The sequence below is a fragment of the Caloenas nicobarica genome, chromosome 5 (assembly GCF_036013445.1).
Source record: "Caloenas nicobarica isolate bCalNic1 chromosome 5, bCalNic1.hap1, whole genome shotgun sequence".
In the NCBI taxonomy this organism is placed as follows: Eukaryota; Metazoa; Chordata; class Aves; order Columbiformes; family Columbidae; genus Caloenas; species Caloenas nicobarica.
In genome coordinates, this window is record NC_088249.1 from 67,803,540 (window position 1) to 67,819,260 (window position 15,721).

General features: G+C 46.5%; 1 protein-coding gene across 3 annotated transcripts in view; it reads right to left on the reverse strand.

Moving 5' to 3' along the window:
• PLCB2 (phospholipase C beta 2) overlaps window positions 1-15,721 on the reverse strand; it is a 54,249-nt gene that overhangs the window by 29,785 nt on the left and 8,743 nt on the right. For all 3 annotated transcript variants that reach the window (XM_065636108.1, XM_065636107.1, XM_065636106.1), the window contains 8 exons: window positions 5,867-6,007; window positions 5,625-5,704; window positions 4,990-5,043; window positions 3,050-3,125; window positions 2,348-2,448; window positions 1,707-1,873; window positions 1,380-1,526; window positions 943-1,100 (listed from right to left, as the gene is read on the reverse strand). In XM_065636108.1, the coding sequence (XP_065492180.1) occupies window positions 943-1,100; window positions 1,380-1,526; window positions 1,707-1,873; window positions 2,348-2,448; window positions 3,050-3,125; window positions 4,990-5,043; window positions 5,625-5,704; window positions 5,867-6,007 (924 nt within the window). The remainder of the gene's footprint in view (window positions 1-942; window positions 1,101-1,379; window positions 1,527-1,706; window positions 1,874-2,347; window positions 2,449-3,049; window positions 3,126-4,989; window positions 5,044-5,624; window positions 5,705-5,866; window positions 6,008-15,721) is intronic.

A 15,721-nucleotide genomic window follows, 5' to 3' on the forward strand; every position in this document is an offset into this window, starting at 1 on the left:
ACAGGATTTGGGAAATTACTGACACCGGATATGCCAATACCTCTGATCTTAAGGTTTGCCTTTTTTTTTTTCCCCAACATAAATATTTTAGTAATAGTGAAGTGTGGGAACTGGGGGGAAGATATGAAGAAGAATAAACAGCTTTAAATAGAATCTAAAGTGCCTCTGCCTGTCGGCAGCAGCTATGTTAAAGAGTGCAGAAAAATATAAGTGTGATGCATTGATTTGTAACCTGCAAGCTGTTTGTAACTTCTGCAGTTACGTGCCCTACATTTCCAAGGGAGAAGCAGGCTTTGCACTGTGCTGCTGACGCCTGGGAGCTGAGTCCCCGGGGCAGCCGTCTGCCCAGCGAGCCAGAGGACGACTGCTCCACTGAACACATTCCACACAGTCGTGTAATTACAAAGTAACTGAAACCTGCTCCTCCAAAGCTACACTGTGTGAGGCTGTGAGCCACAGAAAGCCGCTGCAGGCCGGTTAGAAGATAAACTCAGTTTAGCCATTTGTTTTCCAAAAGCCTTTTTATTTCTTTCTCTGACCTGCATCCATCCATAAATCCACCATCCTTGTGCACCTTTCTGTCCATACATCCATCTGCTGCACAGCCCTGTGTACGCAGGCACATCTACTCTACCATCTTTCCATCAGCTCTACCTGACTGTCCACATTTCCCTCATTCAGTCATCTTCATCCAGCTAACAACCACCCTTCTCGTCCTCCCACTCCAAAAACGTACACAAACGCCAACCTATTGCAGATTTGTTCAACTTTCATTCCATCTACACATTCATTCCCCTGTCATCTCACCATCAATCTTTTCTGCTCAAACATCTTTGCCCTCAGCCCATCCATCTGACAGTTCCCTCAGCCAGCCTCCTCAAACAGAGACCAGTCTAAAACCGAGCAGGGGGAAGCAAGTTTGGAGAAAACTCCTTTTCGTACCTTGAAGAGGATCTCAGTTGTCATGGTGAACCCATGAGTGATGATGGGCTCCTCATCCGGGGGACGGCCCTTCCAGCAGTCCAGCTCCACGCAGCGGCAGCCAGCCAGCAGTGTCTGCCGATACATTTCGGGAGAGGAGATACCAGAAAACTGACCAGCTGCAGAAGAGCAAACAGAGGGAGGCTCAACATCAGCTATTCACACAGAACAGGAGCGACAGAACTCTCTGCCACCCTTGAGCAGGTGAACGTGGCAGACTGACAAGATGTTTTCAGTTACGGGGTCACATTTCTTCTTCCCACACAGCATTTAAGTGCCAAGCTCCTCAGGGTGATTACAGCCCTCAGCCCTCAAAACTTCAGGGCAGATACATCTGCCCGACTGCAGGTTCATTCACCCCCCAGGTGGTGGTGCGCACGTGTTGGAACTGTCCCTACCTGTTAAATACGTGTTGTGTGATGAATTGATGAAATAGTGTGAGAGTGGCTGGGTCATGTCCTGGTACAGCATCAATTTGTCCAGTGCTATCACATTGTTCTCAGGGCCACAGAGAAACCAGACCATCCCCTCCGGAGACAACTGCCCTACACGGAAAACAAAGCTGTTAACGTAACAGTACTGAAACAAAATGGTTCTGGCACCTCTTTGCTGCTGCATTGAAACACAGCAACTTGGGAGATCTGGGCCGATTGCTCCAGAAGGTGCAAGAACCTCTGCTGTTTTCATACTAACTATAGCAAGATATTGGGCCGAACAAGACTCACCCCTCTGGATGTTGATCCCGCTGGGCTCATACTTCTCTATCAGGCTCTGCACCTGCTCAGGTTTGGCTGGCGGGAAAAGGATGTCATTGAGGCGAGAGTCTCGCTGCTTCTTGTTGATAAACTTTGCCAAGTGCTCCTTGGTCATGTAGGGCTTTGCTTTTAAATGGCTGAGGTGAGAGAATGACAGAGGAGCAGAGGTAAGGCCTGTGCATTACCCAGAATTGAATTTCAGACGACACTGAATTGCTTGCCCTGTGAAATCAAGTCCATTTAAGAAGTCACAGATTTATCTACTTGAAAAAAAGTCACTGGCTATGTGTGAGGATCTATGGTTCTCACACTGTACATGGCCTTGTTTGCCACAGGCAGCATCCCACTGGCATGATCCAGTGCTGACCTGTAATCAGCCCTCTGGACGGGGACAATAAAGAGTCCCTGCAGCACAATGAGATCTCATCCTTTTTATTCCTTTTTATTCAGGCAGCGAGTGAAAGCGTTAGGTGCACCGACACTGCTTTGTGACCTGGCTTCCTGTTCTTCTAAGGCTTAAGACCAGATAAACCACATAGCGTAAAGTCCCCTCGCCACTCTTTTTTGCCACAAGAGATCAAGTTCTCTGCTGCGGCTTGAAGGAAACTTACTGTGAGGTAAATATCTCATCAATCTCAGGCCGTGGACACAGATTCATGAGGAAAGTTTTATACACTGTCTCGGGGAAGTCCTCTGGGTTGATGGCGTCATTCTGGGAATGCAATAAAGACATGATAGCACCACAAACCCATTACGGCTTTCACCTCTCCATCAATGTCCACAGTTCAGCACTTCTTTGTGACAATGTAAGCGACTGGAACATCTGGCAAGGTATTTAGGAAAGAGCAGAGGGAGTGGAGAGGCACCACGATGCCCTGTTCCAGGACGGACAGTTATTTAAACTGCCCCTTGAGCCTCCTGTGCGATGGTATAAAGCTAAAGCGTGATGCAGTGGTGGGAGCTGTCAGGGGCCTGCACCGTGCTCAGCGGGTTGGCAGAACTGCCATTGTTAACCGTCAGATCCACTGCTTCAAAGAGCAGACAGTGAAGCAGGCAGAAGGGAACCTGCTGCTTCTTGTGCTGCGTAGTGCAAGGGCTGGAGCCGCAAGCATTACTGCAATACAAACAGTTAGAACTGATCTTAGCAGCCTTATGGTTAAGGTATAGCAGCTAGTGGTAAGGAAAAGGTTTCACAGCAACTAAGAGACTCTGGGCTGATTATGTTTTTCATAGCCAAGGCCATCACAGCCACGATAGGTAAAAAGGTTATTCTCAAACTAGTGAGACCTTTGGCTACCTAGTGAAACCCTTACCTTGCCCTTTGGAAGATGACAAGCACTTAATGCTGCTTCCACCCTCTTCCTGTCTGCAGGGAACATCTGAAAAATACTGACCAGACACGGAAAAAAGAAATCACCGTAATGTAAGAGGAGTGAAGTCAAAAAGCCTGGGTTTGGGTGGCTGCTTAAAGCAACCTCTTTGCTGTACTACGGAATAGTAACAACAACTCAAGTATCCCCAGCTTTCAGAATATCCCAGTCAGCAGCCAGGAGGTCTGCTCTGCAGATAAATTTAGAAGTCAGCTCTATTAACCTCCTGGCATCTCAGGTGCTCACAGCCAAAAATGGGGAACACAAAGAGCCGAATGTGTTGACAGGTGGGAAAGCGTCCAGTGGGAGCTGCAGCAGCCTTATGCAAACTCAGTGCATATTGGCTCCCAACTGCCCTTTGCAAGGCAAAAACTGCAGCACCCTTGTTATGATTCAAAAGGGATTTAAATGTCTAAAGAGAAAGGCAGGTGCTCAGTGGAATTTTCAGAATTCAGACATAGAGTTTCAAAAGCCTTACATATACCTGGAGATACCGAATATTTTTATAAACCTAGCTCTTAATCTGGACCATTTAATGGTCTAACGTTTTACTCAATAAAGTGCTTTTACCATGCTGCAAGAAAGACAGACCAGGGCATTAAAGAGAGTTACAGCCTGTACCAGATATTTTTTCTAGCTTATTTCAGAAGAACAAGCTGTTTTCTCTCTGTAGTAACGCTACCTTGCTTGCATTTTAAAGATCAATTCAAAGTATGCTTCCCTAGTGTGAGTTATTCATTAAAGACCTATACATTTTTAAAAGCCCTTTGATGAATACACTGGTTTCTGACAGAATGAAATTCTGCTGGTTGGTGGTTCAGAAAACAAATAACAAAAGATGTTTATTGTTGAATAATGATCAACCATCCAGGAGCCCATTTAGCCAGCATAGACTTAATCTAGAATTGTTATGCAATATACCACACAGTAGGCAGCGTATTTATTACAGGTGATTAGTGCTTGCCTCTTGAGATGCTATAAACACAGCATAAACCTAGAAGCAGAGTGGTTCAAACCTCCCCAGTGAACATCCACAAATGCACTACCTGCAGGTCCTTATTCTTAAAACAAAAGATAATTTAGGCACCCCAAAGGGAATTCAACACGGCAGTGCAGCCTTTTGTCATTCTATGAGCTGAATCGGGATGGAGGAGCCATAGGATCAGCCATGGAGTGATTTTACTAGGGAAGACACTGACTGACACAAAATCAATTCTAGATTCATGCTATGCAGTGCAGGGGAGAAGTAATATGCTAGTTTATGCTTTGGCAAAGTAGCCTTGGCTTATTCAAACGGCAGTCCTGGGGACAGCAAAGGGCAAATCTCCACTGTTCTGTACACACTGGCCCGGAGGTCTGTCCGCAGAGGCTGTTTCCCTCTCATGCACATCCAGCGTAAACATCGAGGGCAGCGGGGTTACATCCGTGGGGAACAAGCAGAAGCAATGAACCTCTGCTCCAGGCTGGCCAGAGAGTCAAGCAAAAAGTTCTCCAAACACAGAACTCCATATATGAAAGGTAAAATAAGTCCTACACCCGCCTTTCAATTCAGGTTTGAAAACAATCTGTGATCAGAATTTTAGTGAAGTTGCTTGGTTTTGTTGATTATTTCTTGGCAACAGCCAGGAAGTGAAATCCATGGCTGCTTAAGGCAATTTCTTGCTGTAGATGAAGGCCAGGAAGGGTCTTCTTTCCAGACCCAAATTATGTCCCAGGCCCTTTCTCGGGAGGAACGTAGGTGCAGTCTGAATCCTGAGAGAATGATCTCTGCCTCTTGGCTGCACAAGGAGCAGGCAGCTGGAGCCATTGGGCAACCAACCTTTTAGCAGCTGCTGTGCCTTTCCTCTGACTGAACACACAACAAAACAAACATCCATACTCACTTCCTGACGGGAATCTTTCCCTCTGCATTAAGCTGCATCTTGAGCTTCACCAGGCTGTCAAAAAAAGATCATGAAAATGCACTTGTACACTCTGAGGGGAAAGAAAAAACAGGCAACTGGGAAAACAATCTAACAGTGAACTGAAAATCAGGGTCCTACAGACCATCAGCTTAACCTCAGACAGAACCTGTTCCTGTTCCTTGGGAAGGAGAAACAGGTAAATTACAAGATCTTAGATACCAGAAAGATTCCTCTGAAACATGATACATACGTAAGATAATGATATCCCCTATTATTTAGCATTCCTCAGTGATCCCAGGCTGCTGCCAAACAGTATTACTGAGCCAAGAAAGAGAGGCAGCACTTTGTGGGGGTGAGTGCTGTGGGACACACCTGAGGCTCAGAATTTCAGTTTAACAGCACAGGTGTGTTTGACTGGCTCAAGCACGTCTGTGCCAGTCAGTTGTCATGCAACATATGGCCCAACTACCAACCCCCTGCCCATGAGCTGACCCAGGACTTGTTTTGGAGGCTGCCAAAGGACCAGGATGCCAAGATGCCTTTTCTTTCTAGTACAGACAGAAAGGGCAGGACATGAATGTTTCAGAGAACAAAGTCTGTCAGAAATCACTTACATTTTCTCTAGGAAGGTGTACCGAGAAGCGTTGTACGTGAGGGGATTCCGAACGATGGCCATAATATCCTCAGCCCAGCTCTGGGAACAAACACACAAGGCAGAGGCGGTTGGGCATTATGGAACTGCACAGAGTACACGGAACATCCTGTGTTCCCTGCCTTCCCCTCTTCTTTCCCACTCCCTCTTAGCACCCCAATCCTTAGTGTTTCCCAGTGCCTCCTCGTCCTCAGCACCCAATACCTTGCCAACATTCTCCTTGTAGGACACAAAGTTATGGAAAGTGAGGTCCACCATGTCAGGGCCAGACACAATAGTCAGAGTCTTAAGCAGGAAGGTGCTGTGAGGGTAATCCAAGTTAAAAACCTCCCGGAGCTTCTGGCACTGCAAAAGAAACAGAACAGGCGGGGATGAAGGAAGAATGAGGCAAACTGCACCTAAAAAAAGAAAGCACCCAGTCCAAACATTGACCCCAATTCACAGCAAGCTTTTCAAGAGCTGCAAAACTGTTTAATGTGATCTTCCTTTCCTTGGCTTTCCTTATTTGTCATTGTTGTTCTGGAGCCTACATTACCTAGATCTTCCACGGACAAAAGCCTGGTGACTAACATCACTGCCCAAACATGCCATTTTGGTTTTTTAAGGGCTGATCTTAAATAAATTCCTTCTGAAATTTCAGCCTGAGCCTGCAGACAAGGAGGTGAGTATTCGGCCTGCACACACCAGAGGTGCATAACAAGGTTATTGCATTTGTCAAAACATATACCAAGAAAGTCTTTTAGATTAGTGTGAAACCTTTTGCTGTAACCTCCCTCCATCACAAGAAAGACATTGCTCAGGACACAGAAGGTCCGCCAGCTTTAGACCTGCTTACTGGAAGGATGGGCTCTCTCCCTCCAGTTACATTTTCTGCTAGTTGTCAGTTGCTGGAAGTGTTTTTTTCCATTGCGATTGCAGTATCCTACAGCGATGGCTCACCAAAGATTTGTTTTGTTAAGTATAAGGCTCATCCGATTAGTCATACTTGGATTTCATCACCATATGAAAGTATTTATAGAATCCCTTTAAATTATTTAGCATTTTCTGCATTCCTCCGTAAGGCTTCACTAAGCCAAGGTATCCTGTAGTTGTACTGACAGTCGCTACTTATAATGAAAGGATAATATTCCCACGTCCTGGAATAAAGCACAGCAATTCATTATATAAAGCACAGGATAAATCCATATCAAAGCACCCAGGGAGGCTGTGAGAGCACCTGCTCCTTCAGAAAGTAAGGGCAAAATTCCTCCTCTGGGATTGTTGGCAGAGCAGGTCAGACTCAGAGTTTAACTGGAGCTGGAATCAGAGCTGTCACTGGATGCACAAACCTACAGTTAGACACATGGCCGAGTTACCGCGTTCCAACAAGTTAAAACATCAGTAACACCTTAACATGGTAGATATCATGTTAACTTCAGCAAAAGAAGTTTTGGCTAAATGTCTACGTTTGCTACAAACTTAAAGAATGTACAAAGTCAGTCACTGCAGTGCAGCTCATGTTTAGTGACTTGTTAAGCTGCTACTAACTGGAGAATGTCTGAATCTGTGCAAGCCGAAGCAAGCAAAGCCCCTGATCTTAGACTTCCATAGACCTCAATTTAGCCCAAACCAACCAAAACCCCCTATATGCAACCATCTGTTTGCACCCTGTTGTGAGTCACATGGAAACAAATTCATTTCTGCCCTGGAATTTTCTCTTTACATTTGGACCACAATAGCGGAAACTCCAAAGCAGCTCAGCTCCAGGCATTCTTAAACGTCTGCTCAGTGTCACATACAGAGCTGCATATGTATTTTAGAAGGTACTCTGCAGAATTTTTCCACCGCATTTTTCCAAGTTTCTGGAGCATTTGCAGTTTTGACACATCTGTAGCAAACAGGCATCTTTAGGAAAACCAGGATGGGCTGGATTATAACTCAGGATCACCTGACTGCTGTCTTTCACTTCACAAAAGCAGCTCTCCACAGTGGTAACTTTGAAACCTGTATAATCCAAGAGCATTCGGAGGGAAAGAAGGGGGAAGCCAGTCAGCCTCCCAGAAGATTTGCCTATTTGCTAATAGTTCATGAATTTCCAAAATGCCTCATTTTTGCTTCATGAACAATTTTCCTTCACAGAAGTGAGCAGCACCCACATACCCACACCTCCTTTCCACGCTCAGAGCATCTTCTTGATGGAGCTTAACTTTTCATTGCAAGTGTTAGGATTTGAACTTCGAATTTTAACTTCATCTTGCAAACCCACTGGCATTTGTTCAGCTTCCTTACCTCTAGTGTTGTAAATCATACGAAGCTAAGACAATAGAGAACTTGTGGTTTACGCTGAACTCATTTCCTGTATTTGTTACAAATGGGCTCCTCCCAGCCCTTCCTTCTCTGCAAGCTGGTGTCGCTGGGCTCTCCAGCAGATGTTTCTGTTCACGCCATGGCCCCAGCAAGCTGAAATCAGAGCATCTGCCAGATAAAGCTGCCACACACTGTGCTCGGTAACGGCCTGGTATCTGATCACCTTCTCAGGAGCTGGTCACGGTCAGCCGTAGCCTGTGCAGCTTTTCATATGCCATACCCTTTAGCAGCAGTAACTTATGACACTCCCTCACACCTTGGTGAAGCTGACAGCTTCATTTTATGAGAGGCAAACTGCAGCAGGGAGAGGAACGGATGATCTTGTTAGGGAGCTAAATTGGGTCAGATTTTCCCAGTGACTGACTTCCTGCCAGGCCTTAAGCAAGTCGCTCGCTTGCTGTGTGCTGCCGACTTTACATGGGGATTATCTCCCTCCCGGGACAAATGCAGCAACATTGGCGCGACACTGAATGAAGACGGCGAGAGAGGCCCGGTGACTGCATCCAAAAGCACTGAACCTGATGCCACATCTTGGCTCTTTCATAACCTGTGCTCCTTTAGCACCTTGTACTGCAGCTTTGCTACGTCATTACTTAGTGTCGCGTTGCAGGTCGCCGTAAAGGAAAAATAGGAATTGCTATGTGAAAAGCAGGACAACCACATTAGTCATGCAAATCAGAAGGGAAACATGCTTAGCAAATCCACTTAAAGAAACCCCAAACAAACAGAAAGCGACCCACTGGCAGAGCAGCTGAAATGGATTCAGCTTGCACTTCACTGCCCACCCTCCTCATTTCCCTAAAAGCCTCATCTGTACAAACCAGATTCATAGTCCACAGAAAAGCAAATTCTCATGCAAATATAAACAAAGAGCCAGGCCTAATGCAAGAGACAGAGACAGACAGTCCTTTCCCTACTTGAAACAAGACACAGCCCCACAACAGCCGGGTTTTGCCACAGCTGCATGTACTGACTACACTTGGACAATTCTGTATCTCCATGAAACATACTGATGCAGAGCTTGGGGTATTAGAGGACAGGACTTGACAACAAGTCTTGTCTTTAGAGAAGAAAGGTCTTGCTTGGTTGCCAGAAGGGAAAGGCAGCACCAAGGTTATTCAAATGCCTTTGGCTCTGCAGGTAACACTTATGTCCTTGTTAGCAGCACTGTTCCATCGTGGGATTCAGCAACAAGACCAGCCTGTCTCTGCCCAAGCATCTCAGTGATACGAGGCAGAAAAAAATACGCAGATGAAGCACTCTCAGCTCTCATTGCTGTCTGATCTAAAGGAACCAGAAAATGCAGCACCAACACAGATTCACGTGGCACAGAATAACCCATAGCGTTCTGGAATTGAGCAGGAACAGACTGCAAGGGAGAGCTGCAGACTGGGCATCTGCGGTAACTGCTGTCCCTGTGGTCTAAGAGCTCACGCTGTGGAAAGATAGAAGAGGCAGAAGGGCCCAGCACGGCAAAAAGCCAATATTGAGATGTGACTGTTTACTTGCTTGGCCCCTGCTCCTCTATTTATAAATCCTTTGCAAGCCACAGGCTTCTACCCGCTCTTCTCTTGCACGCACACACATCAGTTTGTCTCCATACAGTTTCTCGTGATCACTCTTTCATTTGAACATCAACTTTGTTTAGTTCCATCCTGTGCCGGTGCGCGTTGCTGAATCCACAGCATAAGGCTGAGATGATGCTCAGTCCCGCGAGCTGCTGCGTTCCCCCTGCGGTGCAGAGCGACTGACCACGCACAGCGTGTTCAGTCCACAGCTCCGCTCTGAGCACAATGCCAATGCCCCCTGCATTGGCAGTGCCTCAACACTACTCGTCCTGCTTTATAATCTCAAAATACAACCTGTGGAATACCTTGATATATTCTTCGCCCTTGTATGTGTTCAGAATCTGCATCTCAGTAACATGTTCAGTAACAACAAAATGTGTGTGGAGGATGAAACTGTTTTATAATCGTGACAGTCAGAAAATACAACTTCTGTTTTTATGAAAAATTCTCCTTGTTTCAAAGCCAATGCCTGCTGACATGTCTAAACAAACCCCAAGATGAAGCCAACAGCCCAGCAGTCTGGCCTAAAACATCATGTATTTTGGTCCTAATTATTTCATTTTCTATCAGTGTTCTGGGGTCTTGGTGCATCAGAATAAAACAAAATGGAGCAGCCGTTACTGTTCCTCGTTACTGAAAAGAAAACAGAATGACATTGTAAATAACATCTTGATCTGCTTCGGCATGCTGCTGAACTACATTCAATAGCTTTTTATCTTGTCTCATTTACATTGAGTCCCTGCTAATTCTTATCTTTATTACTCTTGAACATGTGCCAAAGTTCATTCTGCCCTGTCTCTCCAAAAAGATTTCCATGGAGAAAAAACACTGCAGAACACTGAGTAGCTCTCAAAGAAAATAAAGCAAAGAGGATAAGGAGAGAAAATCTGCACATGCATAGGAGAGGTCACGGGAGGACTGGAGGGTTGTGTGCATTCTTATGTGCGAATATGGCACAGGGCAACAGCTCGGGAGGGAAGAGGAGAGTCTCTGCTCAGCTCCAGGAATCGTTTCCTTCTGGGGCAAACAGCAGGGGCCCTTCTCATTTGGAGGTGGCTCCTATGGCTGCCAGCCCTTGGTGACATGTCCCTTTTTCAGTGCCACATGCGCTGGGCACTTGCCTATCTACTCCCTGAACACTGACAGCGCAGGAAGGGGATCCTGCCCGTCCCTGCCTCCCCGCTGGCAGGGGCAGAGCCGTGCCCTGCGCTGGCAAGGCAGCGCCTGTGACGGCAGCGCTTTTCAGAAGCGGGTTTTTGCGTGGGCGCTTTGGTGTTATTCTTCTTACAAAGAAAAACCCCAAACCGCTTGCCTAGCAGCGGTGAGAAAAACGTTACTGAAAGCGGGCAACTCCCAACATCCACAGTACAACCACCATTAGCAGGAGACTCATTTCACCTCCATCAGTCGGAAAAACTCGGGGTATGCTCCACCCTCATGCAGCATGAGCCACAGCCAAAAAGTGCACAGCACCTTGCAGAGGGAAGCAATAGTGCAGATGCTCCCAAAAAAGCACCTTCCTTCCTTGGAAACTCCTTCAGTCATAATTCAGCATGAAAACCAGCTCCCAAGCTCTGCCTGACAGAGGCTGTGGATTGGCCGTGGAGTCACTCAAGGAAGGGCCACAAAGATGATGAAGGGAGTGGAGCATCTCCCTTATGAGGAAAGGCTGAGGCAGCCGGGTCTCTTTAGCTTGGAGAAGAGGAGACTGAGGGGTGACCTCATCAATGTTTATAAATATATAAAGGGTGGGTGTCACGAGGATGGAGCCAGGCTCTTCTCGGTGACAACCAACAGTAAGACAAGGGGTAATGGGTTCAAGCTGGAACACAAGAAGTTCCACTTAAATTTGAGAAGAAACTACTTCTCAGTGAGGGTGACGGAACACTGGAACAGGCTGCCCAGGGAGGTTGTGGATTCTCCTTCTCTGGAGACATTCAAAACCCGCCTGGACGCCTTCCTGTGTAACCTCACCTAGGTGTTCCTGCTCTGGCAGGGGGATTGGACTAGATGATCTTTCGAGGTCCCTTCCAATCCCTAACATTCTGTGATTCTGTGATTCTGTGAAGGGAGAGGAAAGCAAAAGGATGCTTGATTTGTTATTGGTCCTCTCCAAAGCTTCTCTACAGCTGGGATCTTGTTCACCTTGTCTTAAATATCATCCATTAGCCCCTTCTCCACTTTTAGACAATGAAACAAGTACCCGTTTGTATTAATGTCAGCAGTTGTACTCCACAGCCCTTCCAGGTCATTATTTTGTAAGAGGGGAGACAGTGCCCTTTTCATTCTTCCACCCTCCACCTCTAACAGATCTTTGTTTGCTTTGTCACACCAGTTTTGCATATTTATACCTTTTTGTAACGATGCACCAGCTATAGCCGCCCTCTATGGAGGGTGTGGTGATTCACATTAAGAAATTCTCACTGCTTTCTGCATTCCTTCGAGCAAGTTCTGTTCCCAGGAGAGCCAACTGACTGCACAAGTGAGGGCTGAGAGCCCTGCAGAAGCATCGTGGACAGTTCCACCATGTGTGAATAAGAAATTTCCAGCACTGGTCAGCACACCTCTCCCACCATTTCAGTTCAACGGTCATTTCAATGCCCACACAAGGCCTCCCATCACCCCATAAGAGAAAGGTGGATAAGTAGCAAGCCTAGCGCATTTTACTACATGTTGTCATAGAAATGTCAGGAAAAAAAAATCCCTGAAATAAAGAGAGGACTTATTTAAAATGGGTGTCTGTGAAATGCAGAACTCAAAAAGCACTTCGGATTTTCACAACAGAGGTTGTCATTGAGTGCATCACTTCTGCCTGTTGAGAACTTAGTAAATCGCTTGGTGCTTGACCTTTGTTTCTTCATTTGTAAAGAGTGAGCTGTAGCCCATTCCCAGGGCTGTAAGATACTGTCTCTGGCCTATTCCAACGGCCAGAACACAACAGCTATAGGGGGTCAGGCCACAGATCCATCCAGATGCCTGGAGAAGGTATAAGAAGAGGGCAAACGTAATGATACTTCCCTGACATATTTCTGCAGTTTCCAGCAATTTACGATTCAGCAGCTTCCTAAACCAGAGGCATTCTCTTGCATTTGATAACCCTCAAAGGGCATTTCCTTCTTGTCCTGACTTTTTAAACTCCCTCAGGTTTCCATGACTTGTACAGGAAGGCAGCCCACAGCACAGCAACACAAACCAGCAGCACCTCCTTCTGCTTGTGCCAAACCTGCCTTTGGAAAATTCCACTTGATGTGCAGCTCTCACACTGGGGGAAACACTGAGTAACTCCTTCACTCACCTTCCCCATTCAACTCCTGATTTTACAGCACTCCACAATACTCCTCATCCCCCATCTTATTTTCTGCCAGCCCACAGCCCCTGCCTACTCAGACACTCTTCCTACAGCAGCTATTTAATTCTTTTATTAATGTCAGTGCTCTTCCCTGCTTTTTCCAGTTCTTCATTGTCTCACCTGAGATAAGGACACTAGAAATGCAGAGAAACATGGGCGCATTCAGGCTCTACACAGTGGCATGACTTCCTAATTCTTTCCTTATAATTCTCAACATACAACTTTTTTGAGCAAATACTACTGCACACTGAGTTGATATTTTTTGATTTAACATATCCTCATGATCTTGTTTCTGACCAGTAATGGTCCACTCAGAGCCTGTTACAGAAGGTTGGGATGGTTGTGGGGTTTTTCCCCCTGTGTGCATTACCTGATCTTTATCTGTATAAAATTTTACCACTTAATAGATCAAGTTAATCCACAATTCAAGGTCTTCCTACAAATCAGCCCTCATTTATTACCCCAAATAACCCGGTACCATTGGCAAACTTGGTCTTCTCCCCGTATATCTCTTTTGCAGATCACATCCAAACACACAGGGTGTCATGGGCCCAAGTTCTGGGAATCTGTTGGTTCTCTCTTCTCTCAAGAGGCCTTTATCTTATTCTCCAGCAATAATTTTCCCATGCAAAGATCTCTCTTACTCAGTTCTTTAAGAGCTTTTGCTTTTGATGAGAATCACATAGGCCATGTTCCAATTTTGTTGATAAGATTTAGAGCTAACTATGGAACACAGCCACTGCTGCCCCTCCTCTTTTGATTTTGACTATCCTGGTACTGCTCAGAAATTTCCTCTTTTTTTCACAAGCTTCTTTGTGCTTTTATTAAAAAAAAAAAATCTTTTTTAAAAAAAGAGTCAATTTTCTTTGTTTTCTGGATATGGAATGCAGTCATCCCAAATCTGTGCTGTGAATTATTATTAAAACACCTGAAGTTGGTCTTGTTTCCAGGGCAATTCCTTGTCTGTGAGTAGGAGCTCATCGGAGAGAGATGCTGCTTAAGTAGAAATTCCTGCTGTCTAGAGGCAACTCTGACACCGCACCTGTGCCAGCATGTTTCTTCTGGCAGTCTCCAATTAGTCTGCCTTCACTAATTGCTAAAATCTGGGATGTGCTTCTCCAGCCTGGCTGTTGCCACCAGAAGGACATCCACCTATGGCCTCAGTACTTTCACCATCGATTTATAACCTATATCAAAGCTGAATTCATTTTGTAAACAAGTTATTCCTGAGTTACTGAATGCCGCCTTTGTCTCTGTGTACTCTGCCGGAGGCTGTCCTGAGGAGCCCTGTACCCCTGAGGCCCCAGAGGAAGGCAGGGCAATGGAGGAGTCAGCCTTGGTTGATGAGGACTGGGTTCGGGACCAATTATGCAATCTAGACATCCATAAATCCATGGGTCCAGATGGGATGCACCCACGGGTGCTGAGGGAGCTGGCTGAAGTCATTGCTGGACCACTCTCCGTCATCTTTGCCAAGTCTTGGGAAATGGGAGAGGTGCCTGAGGACTGGAGGAAAGCAAATGTCACTCCGGTCCTCAAAAAGGGCAAGAAGGAGGACCCGGGCAACTACAGACCGGTCAGCCTCACCTCCATCCCTGGGAAGGTGATGGAACACCTTATCCTTGGTGCCATCTCAAGGCATATCAAGGATAAGAGGGTCATCAGGGGCAGTCAACATGGCTTCACCAAGGGGAAGTCATGCTTGACCAACCTCATAGCCTTTTATGAAGACATAACAAGGTGGATTGATGATGGCAGAGCAGTGGATGTGGTCTACCTTGACTTCAGTAAAGCATTTGACACCATCTCCCACAGCATCCTCACGGCTAAACTGAGGAAGTGTGGACTGGACTATCGGGTAGTGAGGTGGACCACAAACTGGCTGAAGGAAAGAGGCCAGAGAGTCATGCTCAATGGGGCGGAGTCTGGTTGGAGGCCTGTATCTAGTCAGTCAAGGGTCAGTCCTGGGACCAGTATTATTCAATATATTCATCAATGACTTGGATGAGGGAATTGAGTGTACTATCAGCAAGTTTGCTGACGACACCAAACTGGGAGGAGTGGCTGACACGGCAGAAGGCCGTGCTGCCATCCAGCGAGATCTGGACAGGCTGGAGAGTTGGGCAGGGAAAAATTTAATGAAATATAACAAGGGAAAATGTGGAGTCTTACATCTGGGCAGGAACAACCCCAGGTTCCAGTATAGGTTGGGGAATGACCTATTAGAGAGCAGTGTAGGGGAAAGGGACCTGGGGGTCCTGGTGGACAGCAGGATGACCATGAGCCAGCACTGTGCCCTTGTGGCCAAGAAGGCCAATGGCATCCTGGGGTGTATTGGAAGTGGGGTGGCTAGTAGGTCGAGAGAGGTTCTCCTGCCCCTCTACTCTGCCCTGGTGAGACCTCATCTGGAATATTGTGTCCAGTTCTGGGCCCCTCAGTTCCAGAAGGACATGGAACTGCTGGAGAGTCTCCAGCGCAGGGCAACAAAGATGCTGAAGGGAGTGGTGCATCTCCCGTGTGAGGAAAGGCTGAGGGAGCTGGGGCTCTTGAGCTGAGAGGAGACTGAGGGGTGACCTCATTAATGTTTATAAATATATAAAGGGTGGGTGTCACAGGATGGAGCCAGGCTCTTCTCAGTGACAACCAACAGTAAGACAAGGGGTAATCAGTTCAAGCTGGAACACAAGAGGTTCCACTTAAATTTGAGAAGAAACTACTTCTCAGTGAGGGTGACAGAACACTGGACCAGGCTGCCCAGGGAGGTTGTGGAGTCTCCTTCTCTGGAGATATTCAAAA